Source organism: Pseudophryne corroboree, chromosome 4 (assembly GCF_028390025.1).
Source record: "Pseudophryne corroboree isolate aPseCor3 chromosome 4, aPseCor3.hap2, whole genome shotgun sequence".
NCBI classification, from domain to species: domain Eukaryota; kingdom Metazoa; phylum Chordata; class Amphibia; order Anura; family Myobatrachidae; genus Pseudophryne; species Pseudophryne corroboree.
In genome coordinates, this window is record NC_086447.1 from 187,960,515 (window position 1) to 187,976,290 (window position 15,776).

Genomic DNA, 15,776 nt, shown 5'->3' on the forward strand with positions numbered 1-15,776 from the left:
TACAGCCTTCATGCAAATATCATAGGGAGCCTTTCGTCTTTGCAAAGTGATGTGTGGAAGAACAATAGACACAAATGGGCAGATGTACTAGACCTTGGAGAGTGATAAAGTAGAGAGAGATAAAGTACCAACCAATCAGCTCCTGTCATTTTCCAAACTAGAGATGTGTTGATCAGTTTCAGAGTATTTCCAAGGCCGAGCTTGGTATTTCCTTCCATGCTCAGATCTGAAAATGAGGCAAAATGCCATTCTCCTGGTGTTGGATTTTGCATGTATTGGATTCAATAAAAGTCCCTCCCTCATGGTTCAGGTGCCATTTCACCCAGAATGCCAGAGGGAGAGGGTGTGGGACAGGCTGCAGTGTGATTAAGGGTTATCGTGCGCTGCTATGACTGTTAATAATAATTAAGAGCTACTGTGATTAAGGGAGAGTGGGATACTGTGTCACCCTCAAGGCGGGATTTACTGTACCAAGCTTCAGAATTCAATGCATTCCAAAGCTTGGATACAATGGGTAATGCCATCTGTAACTAGCATTACCCAATAGAAGCCTATAGGCTTCTCTTCACAATTCCCTCTGAGAGGGGGGATTCCCCAGTCGGATCCCTCCCAGCACCCCCCGTGGCTCCAGCGTCACTTTAATCCTGGGAGTACTGTGATTGCAAAGGACAGCTCTTATCAGGAGAGCTGTCCTCTGTAAGTACATATGCGATTAGTATGTACACGATAAGAGCTGGGATGTACCGCTTTGCAGATGCAATGGTTAGTACATCCTGCCGTAAGACTCAGAGTCATCAGTGAAGGGCCATGGGCTGCAGCACATGTGATTTTGTCAGTGTTAGGTAAATCATCATTATTAAAAAAAAACAAAAAAAAAAAAACGTGTTGTTGTTCAGGCACTATGATTAAAAAATAGCATCCAAAAGGTGCCACCATCGCTACTAGCGCTGTGAGTTTATATGGATCAGAATAGATGGGTAGCTAGCAACCCAGTACTAGTACTAAGGCTGCTGCCAGTCATGATAGTACTTCAACTTCTACTAAAAGTGTACCAGGGGACACAAAGTTTTAGAAAGGGCACCTGCATATTTCACAACGTTAAAGAAAAGAGGAGAGTTGTCACCTTTAAAACAGACAAATCAGTGCCCAAAAAAACAAGAAGAACAATAAGGCTGAGGAGAATGCCCATGTTAGCAACAGTATGTGTGAGTCTGACATTTCTAACAATGTACTTGTAGGGAAGAATCATTCCACTTTTCTGCACCATCTGCAAATGTGAGGATGGGCAGTAAAACTAAAGATGGTGACATAGAAAATAAAGATGCTAGTGTGGAAGTGCAACAGGATGAGAGGAATATTTGTGTAATATCTGACGCTAATAAGGATTTTGTTTGTGTAAGTCAGCCGCCAGTGGTAGAAGTTCTTGCCTGTGATAAAAAAGAAGGCCATTGTCATGCCTGGGCATAAGACCAAAAGCCACCTCTTATATGTGGAATTATTTTTACCCAAATCCTGCCAACATTTGTGAAGGCATCTGTTCCATTTGTGAGGTCAAAGTTATTAGAAGTAGGGACATAAACCATCTAAACACTTCCACCCTGTTACAACATTTGCAGAGAGTTCATGCAAGTAATTTATCAAAATCTGAAGAAAAAAAAAATCCTGCAAAATAATAACAAGCAGTCCACTATCAGCTACCAGCAGTATAGACCAGCACATACAATCTCCACCGCCAACACCATCATCATAATCATCAACCTCATTTAGTGATCAGAGGTAGTCCTTCCAAAAAACAAACAAACAAACAAAACAAGCACTTTAACCACAAAAGTGGCAGTTCCTGTCACTGAAGTGCTTAGTTTGCTAAACTGTGCACATCCTATAAGGGGGTTGGTGGAACTTTCAAGGACAATTCCATCTTGCACTACTTGTGGACTAGATTTAGTAGAAATAAAATGGTACTAATCCCTCATACTCAGACTTTCTCATGCACCTCAAAAATGTACTACTGGGGTGTGTTACACAATTAAGAAGGAGGGAGGTAGTATGGCCAACAGGTCAGCCTCCTAATATGTATTAGTGTAAGATAGGATGATTTGGATTTTGCAGCTCTGCAGTGCAACTATTCATTTTCTTAGCTAGTTTCAATCCTTGTCAGGAATCCTTGGCTATTGCATTTTATTCTTTTATGGCCTTTTCTCTTAGTGGCTGCAAAAGAGAGTGTGATTTAATAATAATAATAATAATAATAATAATAATTTTATTTATATTCACCACCAACACCCTCATCATCAACCTCCTCATTAACCAATTAATTGACAAATTTGAATTCCAAAAACCACTCAGAAATTGTTGGGGGGATGGGGGGGGGGGTTATGAGTGAACTAGGTGAAGAACATATATTTAATTTTACCCAGAATGATTTTATAATAAAAAAACAAAAAAACACCTTTTTTATATTTGTAAAAACATAGTTTAAAAAAAAACAACAACATCGGAACATCTGTTGACACTAACTGAACATCAAAACTATTGTGACCATTGTGGCTTTCATTTTTTATGGGGCGGTTAGTTTACACTTCCCCAGCGGCTGCTATTCTCTGTGTCGCTGGGTGGGGGTCCTGCCATGCTGACCTATCAGCAATGGGGGAGGGTCCCTCTGAGAGCAGCAGTAGCTTTAAGTTTATCTTCGCTGAAGCTGCACACACTATCTGACTTCGTCGCATTCTGTGCTACTAGGTCAGATAAAGCACTTGCTGGTGTTGTCGCATCAAGTGGTTAATAATCGGAGGTAGTCCTTCCAAAAAAAAAATTTGTAGGGGGCCCAAATAAAGTGGCAGTCCTTGTCACTGAAGTGCTTGGTTTGTTAAACTATGTATGTCCTTTTTTTTCAATATTACATTTTTATTAGATTTTCAAACCAAGAGTCAGGGGGGTGGGATACAGAAAAGAAAAAGGGAGGGAGACGGGAAGGGAGCACACCTTGAGATATGCATTGTACATAAAAAAGCAAAGTAAAGTAGACACAGTTCTGCAACTGACAACTTGTAATACACATGCACAATAACAGCATTTGTCCAATAAAAGAAGTCAAAAAGATAAATGAAATTAAAGGGTCCTAAAGGATAGTAAGCGACAGACGCAGCTTATGTATGTCCTTTTTAATATATCACATAATGGTGGGTGGGAGTTTAATTTCATCTTGCAAATTTCCAATATTTATTAGTGTGATTTTTTTTTTATTCTAAATTTATCAATTCATCAATAAATAAGTCAGTTCTTTTAACCCTTATTAGGAATTCCTGGCTAATAATAGAATATTCTTAATGGCCTTTTGTCAGTGGCTGCAAAACAGTTTATGATTTTTATACTCTGAATTAATAAATGAATCAACAAATTAATCAGTTCTTTTAACCATTGTCAGGGACCCTTGGCTATCAATCTTGTACTCTTGTTTTATGGCCTTTTCTGGCTGCCAAACAGATGGCTGCCAAACAAGGCTGTACTCTTGTTTTATGGCCTTTTCTGGCTGCCAAACAGATTCTTGTGATTTAAAAATAGTAGTAGTAGTAATAATAATAATAATAATAATAATAATAATAATAATAGCATAGCTAAAAGCCCCCAGACACCCCCCCCCCCCCCCCTCAGGTGAATTACGGGAGATTGTAGGTACTGATAAAAGTCCTCCTTTGGGTCATATAGTTAATTAAACTACCATCCTGTCTACCACTGCTGCGTGGCAATGTTTCATAGATATGCTTTAGTCTTTTAAAGTGCTGTGTGTTTGTACGGCTGCTCTGTTCCTTACTTTAGCCAGCTCGCTGCAGCCTTTGTCCTATATTGTTGAACAATATTGTGAATTGTGAGGTGGTCAACATTGACTGGAAATCAATGTCATTGAGGTTAATAATACTGTAGGAACAAAAGCAGATAAAAATTACATGATTTTAGCTTCCTATGCTGAGTATCCTATAAACAGCATGGGGAAATGAGTCAATGGATTCTGGAGGCTCCAAAAGATCTATAGCATATCCAACTGGTTATCAGTACCTCAGTAAGTTTCTCTAGGTAGGATTCCAAAACATACAGTATGCTCACTCTCTCCTGGTCCAATGTGTTTTGAGCAAATAGGGCAATACGGACTGAGTCATTTCTCTATAATATGACAGTTAGGAGCTGATTGGTTAGTACTTTGAAGTCTATTCATGAAGCAGTGAAAAGAGTGGAAAAGTGATCCAGTGTCGAGCCCGTTTACGCTGCCAATGACCCGGTATTCAACCTGGGTATAACACTGCTTTATTCCCGGGTTGAATTGCCGGGTCAGGCGAGCCAGGATTTCCGACATGGCGCTTTCACACCGTAGGTTGACCCGTGTTGACCCGGCAATATGCTGGGTCGATACTGGGTTATTTGTGCGGTGTGAAAGGGGTATTATAGTAGCAGTTCAGTTATTCATGTCTAGTAGTGTGACAATAAATGTCTCTATCTCTCCACAGATGATGATAGTCATGGGATTGGTGTGTGCAATAATATTCATCATTCTTATCAGTAAGTAAATGCAATGTCTCCTTAACCACATACAGAATAATGGCCCTCATTCCGAGTTGATCGGTCGCAAGGCGAATTTAGCAGAGTTACACACGCTAAGCCGCCGCCTACTGGGAGTGAATCTTAGCTTCTTAAAATTGCGACCGATGTATTCGCAATATTGCGATTACTAACTACTTAGCAGTTTCAGAGTAGCTCCAGACTTACTCTGCCTGTGCGATCAGTTCAGTGCTTGTCGTTCCTGGTTGACGTCACAAACACACCCAGCGTTCGCCCAGGCACTCCCACCGTTTCTCCGGCCACTCCTGCGTTTTTTCCGGAAACGGTAGCGTTTTCAGCCACACGCCCCTGAAACGCCGTGTTTCCGCCCAGTAACACCCATTTCCTGTCAATCACATTACGATCGCCGGAGCGAAGAAAAAGCCGTGAGTAAAAATACTTTCTACATAGTAAAGTTACTTGGCGCAGTCGCAGTGCGAACATTGCGCATGCGTACTAAGCGGATTTTCACTGCGATGCGATGAAAAATACCGAGCGAACAACTCGGAATGAGGGCCCATGTGCAGTGCTAATTGTATTTATACTCTATTGCTGCACTCTTTTTACTGGGCATCATTTGGAGCTGGAAGTCAAATGCTCAGTTGTTAGATTTTATTTGCCTACTCTCTAGGAACATCCTGGGGACAGAGCCGGATTAAGGGGGGAGCCCAGGGGACACATTACCCTGGGCCCCCCATATTTAAGGGCCCCCCGTGCCTGCCGTCAAGCACTGGTAGTTTTTATTTTATTTTAGGAAGTTCATTCATTGGTGGCAGTGGTGTAAACTTTCCCCTCTGCAGACAAATTTTGTGTTTCAGAGACGGAGACAGCCTTATCTCCGTCTCTGCACCCGGTGGGGCCACCCACAGGCACTAACGAATGGCCGTGAATGAAGTGTACGCTGCTTCTCACTGAGCTCTGTCTCTGATCAGCTGAGCTCTCTAGCCTCTCTCACACAGTGGAGGGAGCTGATGAGCATGTGCAGCAGCAGCTGCTGTGTTTAACTCACATGGACTCCGGCAGAATCTCCTCCTTTTCTCCTCTGTTCAGTTGGTTAGTGGTGTGTGTGTATATATATATGTTGTAAGTGTGTGTGTGTGTGTGTGTGTGTGTGTGTGTGTGTGTGTGTGTCTATGTTGTTGGAGTGTAGTGTGTGTGTGTATATGTTGGTGTGTAGTGTGTGTGTGTATATGTTGGTGTGTAGTGTGTGTGTGTGTATATGTTGGTGTGTAGTGTGTGTGTATGCATGGTGTGTATGTCTATGTGTGTATGTATGCTGTGTGGTATGTATGTATGTATGTATGTTGTTTGTGAGTTTATGTATGCTATGTGTGTGTTGTGTGAATGTATGCTAATTTTCTATTTAATAAAATGTGCTATCCTTTGTTTCTGCCTCCAACAGCACACTTTTATCAATCTTATATATATATATATATATATTTGTAAGGAACCTCCCCTTCCTACAGTATATACACTATATTTAGCCCTCAGGGGCCCCCCTGGTCTAAAGTACCCCGGGCCCCCTGGAGCCTTGATCCGGCCCTGCCTGGGGATAGCGGTCACCTGCATCTCCCATCCCTGAAGTCTCTTTTTTTCACTTCACCCCACCCTCTTGCCATTCCTGCTTCTTGCTCCTGTCTCATCACACCTCAGTCTTCTCTCATGTGGGTGCATATGGAGATAAATGTGTAATAATTGGACACACTTACCTCCAAGCTCTGTGCTGCTGCAAGTTCAAGAGGTCAGTCAGTGTCGAGTGCATCTGAAGGATGGAACCCTGTCACTGCACTAAAACATTCCACTAGTTATGGAGTCACTCATAATACCAGGATTGATCCTACAGAAGCCTTATAGGACCAATACTGGGTACTGAAAGACGCGGTAGTTATAGGTGCAGCTCTGCCTGACACTTGTGGATGGTCCCAATGATCTAATTAAAGGTTTGAAAGTAAAAAAGACAAGTTCCACCTGCTCCACATCTATGGGCACAATTGCACAAAATGAATCTTTTGCTGATGACAAGTCAGACACATATGTGTCTGCATGGAGGGAAATCCAGTGCTGGATTAGCAGTGGGGTGGTCACTCTCAGGTTTACAGGTTTTTTTTATTGTACATTAAAATACCTCCCCAGGCCCCATAAATAGATAACTTGCCCCCTCTGCGCAATGCACATAAAGGAGGATGGCGTGCACGAGTTGGGATCTCTCCTCCTCACATACAGCACTAGGGAGGGTTTTTAAAGCAGTAGATTGCATTGCTCATATTCCCATCTGACTGAGAGGAGTGCTTCGAGTCCCTGTCATCCAACCTGGCTGATATGTCAATAAATACAGAAGCTCCCTGCTGTGTGTTCTGTATAACAGTCACTGGGCTGCTGTGTGTACTGTATGGTGGTCGCTGCAATTCTGTGTCCTGTGTGGCAGTTATTTGGCTGCTGTGCATACTGTATGGCGGTCACTGCAGTGCTGTGTCCTGAATGACAATGCTCACTGTGTCCATCTCTGAATCAGGCCTCCCTATTAGGAAATTGAATAGTATGCTTACTTCTTTGACATGCGCAGGTAAGCAGCCCTGGATTAGACTAGATGTGCTCACCATGGCCAGAGTGGATGGTGGTTTAGCACTTTGCATTTCCGGTTCTATGCTGCTCAGCTGTCACAGATTCGGTCATGATTACAGGATAGCTCTGTTAACTCCTTGCCTACTCTGTTTTGCATCATCTTCAGGACATACTCCCTTACAGGCCTTGTTAGGTGGTAAGATTTCTACTCATAGTCATCCGTTACTTATTCAGTCAATTAAGATCTGTTGTGAAGTACGTTTGTTAGTCAAATGTTCTGATCTTGACCCGGACACACCCCTATGGCATTCCTGTTGGCTTTCTGAATTGGGTGCTCTCCCAATGAGGCAGATCTGGGACACTGGAGATATTGGTATATTAGGGCAATTATATTTTAATGGCATTCTGAAATCTTTTAGGCAATTGATGGTTGAGTTTGGTTTACCGAATACTTACTTTTATAGATTTTTGCAAATCCGACACACCCCAAACGTCCAATTTAGGCACGGTCCCCCAACTATTACCCCTTTGCCTGTGAAAAAGTTTGTGCTAAATCTGGAACCGGTGAAATCTGTTTCCCTTACATATTATTTTTTTACTGTCCTTTTATCATAAAGGTACTTAGTCTGTAGTGGTGCGTAGTAGATAGAAAGATTTAGTGGGACCCTTTAGTGATGAGGAATCTTACACAGCTCGGGATTTTCACTGCGAGACGACCACATCTATCAGATTTAAACAGATACAGTTACTTCTTTTGCACAGAACATATTTGACTCCTATTTGCCTAGTGCGATTTGGCGGCAGGTTACCCAACCAGAGCCGTCTTAACAGCAGTGTAGACCCCTGGGCACAGCAATGCACTGGGCCCCCTACCCATCCTCCAGCGGTAGGGGTGCGGGGTGCTATGAGTGGCAGCTTTGATATCCTGTGGGCGGTATGGGGTGTTCTATCTTCTGCTCAACATGTAGGATATAGAGCAGTAATTTCTGCTAATTACTCCTTTACTGCACAGATGGTGGGTGATGGGGCGGGAGGGAGAACACTTAACTGTAGAAGGGGGCATTAGGCTGAATGAAGGGGCCCTGGTACTTGACTTCCAGGGTGGTAGGGGGTGTTTAATACGGAGGGGAGGGGTGGATAGTGAAGTGGGCTTAATATTCATCATTTGACAGTCAGGGACCATTTGGAGGCAGTTATGGGGAGTGGCATCAAAAATGCAGGCATGGCACAATGGGTTTTGAGGCATGTCTCAGCCTGATCCCATACGCAGTAACTGTGTATCCAGCGGCTCACTTCCTGTGGCCATGCTGCATGGCCATTGGGCTACTGATCTGTGTCCGGCGCTGCATCTCCGTACGCAGCTGCTGGGAATCATATTGCCACTGGTGGGAGTCTCAATACAAATCAGGTGGCTGCAGCATTTGTGTATTTTCACACAGTATCTGAGCGCACATTCGCAGTGGTGGTGGCATTATTATTATACATCTTTGAATCACTCCCATATACTGTACTTCTATTAGCAACCCTAATCAGAGATCATGCGGATTAATGAGAATCAGGGCCACTAAATAGGTTTCTGACATACTAACTGTGATGTTAGTGTATTAGAATGCTTAATATTTGTAGACACTCTCTTACTAATATGTGTAAGTCTGAATCTTCAGTGATGGTCCCTGGGACCAGGGGGATGCTGGGAAGTGGGTGGTCCAGTGTGCAGTGTGCCTGGAGTTGGTGATGGAATAAACAGCACAGCAGTGAACTCACATGTCTCTGTGTCCTGATGACTGGATTTACAAACATATGAACAAAACATGGTGTCAGAAGAAGTTTAACTTGGACTGCTAGTGCTCTCAGAGTGTGAAAGAATCTTGCAGAAGTCTGTAAGGCTGTGATACTCAGTGTCTGCAAAGCCTGCCGTGTGCTCCTATCTTCAAACAGTGAGTAACCATGGATAAACTAGCTCCTCCAACTGGCATGCTGATGTCTGGTAACTTGTCTGAAAACTGGAAAAGATTTAAGCAAAGGTTTAATATATATCTTGCTGCATGTGGAGCTGATACAGAGGCTGACAAAACTAAGGCATCCATTTCCCTCCATGTAATAGGAGAGGATGTGCTGGACATTTATAATAGTTTTCAGTTTGCTGAGGGGCAGAATATGGTGCTATCTTCTATAATGCAAAAGTTTGAACATTACTTTGTGCCAAGGAAAAATGTGACATATGAAAGATATAAGTTTTTCACGTGATCAGAAGTCTGTAGATGGATTTGATCAGTATGTTACAGAGCTGCAATCACTCAGTAAAACCTGTGAGTTTGGTGATTCAAAGGATTCACTGATTAGAGATCGTATTGTCTGTGGAATACCTGATAATGGACTCAGAGAGAGACTGCTGAGAGAGCAAGACCTAACACTAGACAAGGTAGTGACTATGTGTAGATCTGCAGAAATAACTAGATTTCAAGCCAAAACGTTACACAAGGAAGTTGATGCTGCTGTCCATGTAGTGCAGAAAACAGAGCCAAGCAAACCTCCATTCTCAAGAATGAAGCAGTCTAAGCCACAGTCTAATAAGGAAATGTGTTGTAGATGTGGAAATGCTCACAATCTTAAAATGTGCCCGGTATATGGTAAAACCTGCATGAAATGTGGTAGACTTAATCACTTTGCCAAATGCAGTAAAATGAAAAGTGAAGCAACCAATGTGCATGCTGTTAAACAGAGGAATTCTTTGTGGATTGCATTGAACTTTGCAGTGCAGATAAGAAAGAATGGATTGTCCCTTTAACTGTGAACGAGATTGTCATTCCCTTTAAGCTTGATACTGGCACGCAGGTGAATTTAATATTGTTTCAAGACTATAAGACTTTTAGAGTAAAACCTAAAATTCATCCAGCCAAAGTGAAAGTTACAGGGTACACTGGGGAGGAAATTTCTGTGAAAGGTACATGCATAGTGACACTGAAATATAAGGGACAACAGTTTAAAACATCTCTACTGATTGTGGATAAAAATGTGCAACCGATTCTAGGATTAAGTTCCTGTGAGAAACTAAGCTTGCTAAATAAAGTTTTTATGGTGACATCACAAGTAGACGATGACTGCAAATCGATGTTTACAGAATACAGAGACTTGTTTGAAGGTCTAGGTTGTTTGCCTGGAGAGCATAAAATAAATATAGACACGCAAGTTTTTTCAGTGATACACCCCTGTAGAAAAGTGCCATTTGCGCTGAGAGAAAAAATGAAACGAGTTAAATCACATGAAAGCCTTGGGTGTGATACAGAAAGTTGATGAGCCTACTGAATGGGTAAGCTCCTTAGTAATTGTTGAAAAGAAAAATGGACAACTCAGAATATGTCTAGACCCCAGAGTTTTAAACAAAGCTATTAAACGAGAACATTTCAAACTACCAACCAGAGATGAAATCATGTCGCAATTTGCGGGAGCAAAATGGTTCAGTAAATTGGATGCATCTTCAGGATTCTGGCAAATGAAGCTAGATGAGGCCAGCTCAAAGCTTTGTACATTTAATACACCAGAAGGTCGATACAGATTTCTTCGATTACCATATGGAATATTGTCTGCTCCAGAAGTATATTACAAAAAGATACACATGATTTTTGAACAAATTCCAGGTGTTGAAACAATGATGAATGACATTATTGTTTGGGGATCTACAAAGGAAGTACATGATTCTAGACTGAGACAAGTAATGGAACTTGTCAAGAAAGTGAATCTAAAGCTAAACAAGGACAAATGTGAATTTACCTTTATGGGCGACGTGGTCTCGGATCAAGGTGTAAAACCAGACCCAAGATAAAAAATATCAGCCATAGTGAACATGGAACGTCCTAACAACAAAGACGACGTCAGAAGATTCCTAGGAATGATTACTTAGGAAAGTTTATTTCTCAACTCTCTGAACGAACAGCCTCTCTTAGATGGTTGTTGGACAAAGATAACGAGTGGATGTGGTCACATGAACAAGAAGAAAGTTGGCAAAACTTGAAACAGATCATTACAGAGCAACCAGTGCTAAAATTCTTTGATCCTGCGAAAAGAATAAGAATTTCAGCAGATGCTTCGCAATTTGGCCTAGGCTCAGTGCTGTTACAAGAACATGAGGATACATGGCAACCAGTAATCTATGCATCAAGAGCACTGACAAGTGCTGAAACAAGGTATGCTCAGATAGAAAAAGAACTTCTTTTTTTTTATTTATTTTTTTATTTGTTGAAGCATGGATAAGAACATACAAAGTTCACAAAGTATTATAATACAATAAAGATATAGTGAAACAATGGTATAACATCAGTGAAATTTTCTGGTGAAAGTCATTAATTATCAACCCGTAAGGAAAGTCAAAAAGTAAAAGAAGAAACCATTATCACTTGGCGACCATAGTTTGAGGTTACAAATATTCGATCCAAACCCTTAATAGAATACGTGGCTACCACCTCTCATCTCAAACAACAAGACAAAAAAAAAAAATTCTCTCTCTCTTTTCCCCTTTTTGTATAGATTAGATCAATGGTTCATCCAAGGCAATGGGGAGGTCCCCATCAAGGACACGTAGCCCGTACCACGAGGTCAGACGCAGACTCTTATAGATTCCCTCCCGTACCGATAAAGGTTGTGTTGCTATATAGCTTTCCCATACATCGAAGAAAGGGCCCACCCATCTATCCTTATCAAACATGGTTTCCAACCAGTCCATCCTAAAAATGTTATGGAACTTTTCCTTGTATAAGGAGATTGAAGGGGGACCTGGATGGATCCAATTCTGTAAAATTGTTTTTTTTGCTGCCGAGCTTATGGCCAAAAGCAGCTTTCTCCCTCCCTTGGTTATACGCTGCGATTTTGAGGGGAATCCGAAAATGGCCCACTCAGGGGAGAAAGGGACATAATTTAGAAGCTTAGTTTCTGCATCTCGTTTGATTCTCATCCAAAAGCCTCTAATTATTGGGCATTCCCAAAAGCAATGAAATAAATTTGCCGCGTCCTTGGAGCATTTGGGACATCTATCAGAAGGGATTAAGCCCATAAGGAACTGTCGAGTGGGAGAGAGATAAGTTCTATGTATAACATTGTAAAATAATTCCTGATACATGTTTGAGGAAAGGAGTTTACATGAGTTGTTGAGAGATTTCAAAAGGTCCTCAGTAGAGAAGGTTGGAAAATGAACCAACCATTGACTCATTCCAGTTCGTATATTGGTATGATCAATAGGGTTATCAAGGAAGGTGTAGTGGTAGGAAATCGCTTTTTTTTTTAGAGGGACCCTTCCGCATCAAAATGTCCAAGGGATTATCCCAGTCCAGGCTTTTGAATTCTCTCAACACCTGGGCAGTGTAATGTTGTGCCTGTAAAAACGCTACTGGGTAGTATTGGAGTATATCAAATTTAGTCGCTGCTTCCGAGAAAGTGAGGGTCCTCCTGTCCTTGAAGTGGATTAAATTCCCTATTGAAGAGATCCCCCCCACCCGCCACAAGGTGAAGGGGTGAGCCGCCATGCCGCCCTGAAAGTCAGGATTTTTGCAGAAGGGGAGGTGAACAGATAAGTGACCATTAATCCCGCCCTTGTGTCTCAAAATATGCCAGACCTTCCTCGTGTTCCACAAGAGAAAATTATCTCGAAGAGCCATCGGCATATTCTGGTCTTGGATGTGGAGAAAACTAATTATATTTAAGTCTCCCAGTAGTTGAGATTCTAGTACCGTGTTTGCATAAATATTGGTTCCATGTATCCAATCAATTATATACCGTAGGTGAGCTGCGTGACTATAACGCACTATGTCTGGGAAGTTAATGCCCCCATGTTCCCTAGTCTGGCACAATTTAAGAAAATTAATACGGGGACGTTTACCTTGCCAGATAAAGGAGCGGAAGAGACTGTTAATGAGTTTTGCATCTCTTTGAGTAAGGAGCAAAGGGAGAACCTGTAACAGATAGAGCAGCCTAGGGAAAGTGACCATTTTGATCAGATTCGCTCTTCCTAAATAGGAAAGAGTTAAATTTTTCCAGCTAGCCAATTCTGTGGAAATAGTAGATATGGCTTTGCTAATGTTGTGTTTATATAATTGAGAAGGATTTCTAGATAGAGTTATGCCTAAGTAGTTGATAGATGAAGAAGACCATTGGATGGGAACCCGTTCATTCCAATGCAGAATAGACCCACCATGCCCTAGAAGCATTCCCACTGACTTGTCCGCATTGATAACCAGTCCAGAGATCTCGCCATAAGAATTAATTTTATCCAAAAGAAGAGGGACTGTAGTACTAGGATTGTTAATGTACAGCAAGAGATCGTCTGCGAAAGCCGAGATTTTCACCTCACTTGACCCAATACGTATTCCCCTAAATTGTGGCCAATGTTGAAGGATCCGTTAAACAGGGTCCAAAGATAAATTAAAGAGCAAGGGGGAAAGCGGACAGCCCTGTCGGGTGCCTCTCTGTAAGGCAAGCGTGCTACTTCTTAAACCGTTAACCAAAATTGAGGTAGAGGGAGATTGATAAAAAAAAGAAATGAGTCGTATAAAATTTTCATCAAAGTCCCTCCGTTCTAGAACAGCAAACATATGTTGCCAAAGCACTGTGTCAAATGCCTTATGAGTGTCTACACTTAGCACCATATTATCTGAGTTGGGAGACTGCATAGAGGAAATGGTCGCTGCAATCGCAGATCTTATAGCCCGAACCGAATGCCGACCCGCTACAAAACCGAGTTGATGGTCAGTGAGTAAATTCGGTAAGAAAAAGAACTTCTAGCGATCACATATGCATGTGAGCGATTTCATCAGTTTGTGTATGGTCAAACATTTATAGTGGAAACTGACCACAAGCCATTGGTAGCTATCATGACTAAATCATTGCATGACTGTCCCATGAGAATTCAACGAATGCTTATCAGACTACAGAAATATGATGTACACTTGCTGTACTGTCCCGGCAAATACATGTACATTGCTGATACACTTTCTCGTGCTGTGGACAAAAGTGAAGGTTCCAAAAGTCTGATGGATGAAGAGATAGAAGCCTATGTTAATTTGATCGTAGCTTCTCTACCAGTGTCTCTTGCAAGACCAGAACAGATTAGGAAAGAAACTGAGACAGATGACACAATGAAAGTGTTAAAAGATATCATTCTGAAAGGTTGGCCAGCAGAAAAAGCTGCGTGCTCGCTGTCTATCCATGATTACTGGATGTACCGCAGTGACCTTACAGTTGTCGATGGTATTATTTACAAAGGCAATAGGTTTGTCATACCTGTACGACTAAGAAAAACTATGCTGTGCAAGATACATGAAGGCCACTTAGGAGAAGAAAAATGTAAGCGGAGAGCGCGTAAAGTTATGTATTGGCCAAGAATGAACCAAGACATAGCACAGACTACAGCTACATGTGAATTATGTCTTACGTATAGACCGAAACAACGGGTCGAGCCACTGAGTCCTCACACAGTGGCAGAGAGACCGTACCAGAAAGTTGGCGCAGATTTGTAATGTAATGATTGTAATGGGAAAACATACATTGTCGTGACTGATTATTACTCTAACTACCCTGAAGTGAAGACACTACATACAACTACTAGTAAAGCCGTAATCAATTGCATGAAGTCAATCTTTGCAAGGCATGGTGTTCCTATGGAAGTGTTCACTGACAATGGTCCTCAGTTTTCCAGTGCTGAATTTAGATAATTTGCTGATGAGTGGGAATTTGTCCATACTACGTCAAGTCCCCACTATCCACGCTCAAATGGGTTGGTGGAAAGTTCAGTAAAAACTGTAAAGAGTCTCATGAAAAAAGCTCAAGAAGGTAAAGAAGATTTCTACAAAAGTCTTTTAATCTACCGCAGTACACCTTTACAGAATGGACTTTCTCCTGCACAAATGCTGATGGGAAGGAGGATTAGAGCAAATCTCCCGATACATGATGAACTGCTTAATAAACATAACTCAGCGTTGGTCAGACTGAGTAAGGAACGTCAACAGGCGAAAAAGAAACTGTTTCATGACAGGCGAGCAAAAAGCTTGTCTGATCTAAAATCAGATGACCAAGTCCGTCTCAGAGATCACGAGAAAGGTATTTGGGTGCAGAAAGGTATTGTGCAAGCACAAGTAGCACCAAGATCTTATACTATACGTACAGAGCGTGGAACGGAAGTAAGAAGAAATCAGGTGGATTTAAGATCTCAACCTAACCATAATGAAGACAACATGACTGAAGAATAACCTTCATCTGACATGTATGATGATCCTGATAATGGTGAACAAACCACGATTCTAGAAAGGTCCAACATGGTCGATGAAATGCAGACTGTGTATGAAAGACCCAAAAGGGAAATACGCAGACCTGAGAGACTCATTGAAACGTGTTAGATGATGTTCTTAATATGACGTTGTTAATTGTTGCATTGAAGCGTACAGGGCTTATCTTTAAAGAAAAGAGGATGTGATGTTAGTGTATTAGAATGCTTAATATTTGTAGACACTCCCTTACTAATATGTGTAAGCCTGAATCTTCAGTGATGGTCCCTGGGACAAGGGGGATGCTGGGAAGTGGGTGGTCCAGTGTGCAGTGTGCCTGGAGTTGGTGATGGAATAAACAGCACAGCAGTGAAC

At 41.8% G+C, this 15,776-nt stretch overlaps 1 protein-coding gene across 1 annotated transcript in view; it reads left to right on the forward strand.

The window, feature by feature from the left end:
* Positions 1 to 15,776, forward strand: part of LOC134911243 (vesicle-associated membrane protein 1-like) — a 90,015-nt gene that overhangs the window by 59,907 nt on the left and 14,332 nt on the right. The window contains exon 4 of the mRNA XM_063919542.1: positions 4,500 to 4,551. Within this exon, the coding sequence (XP_063775612.1) occupies positions 4,500 to 4,551 (52 nt within the window). The remainder of the gene's footprint in view (positions 1 to 4,499; positions 4,552 to 15,776) is intronic.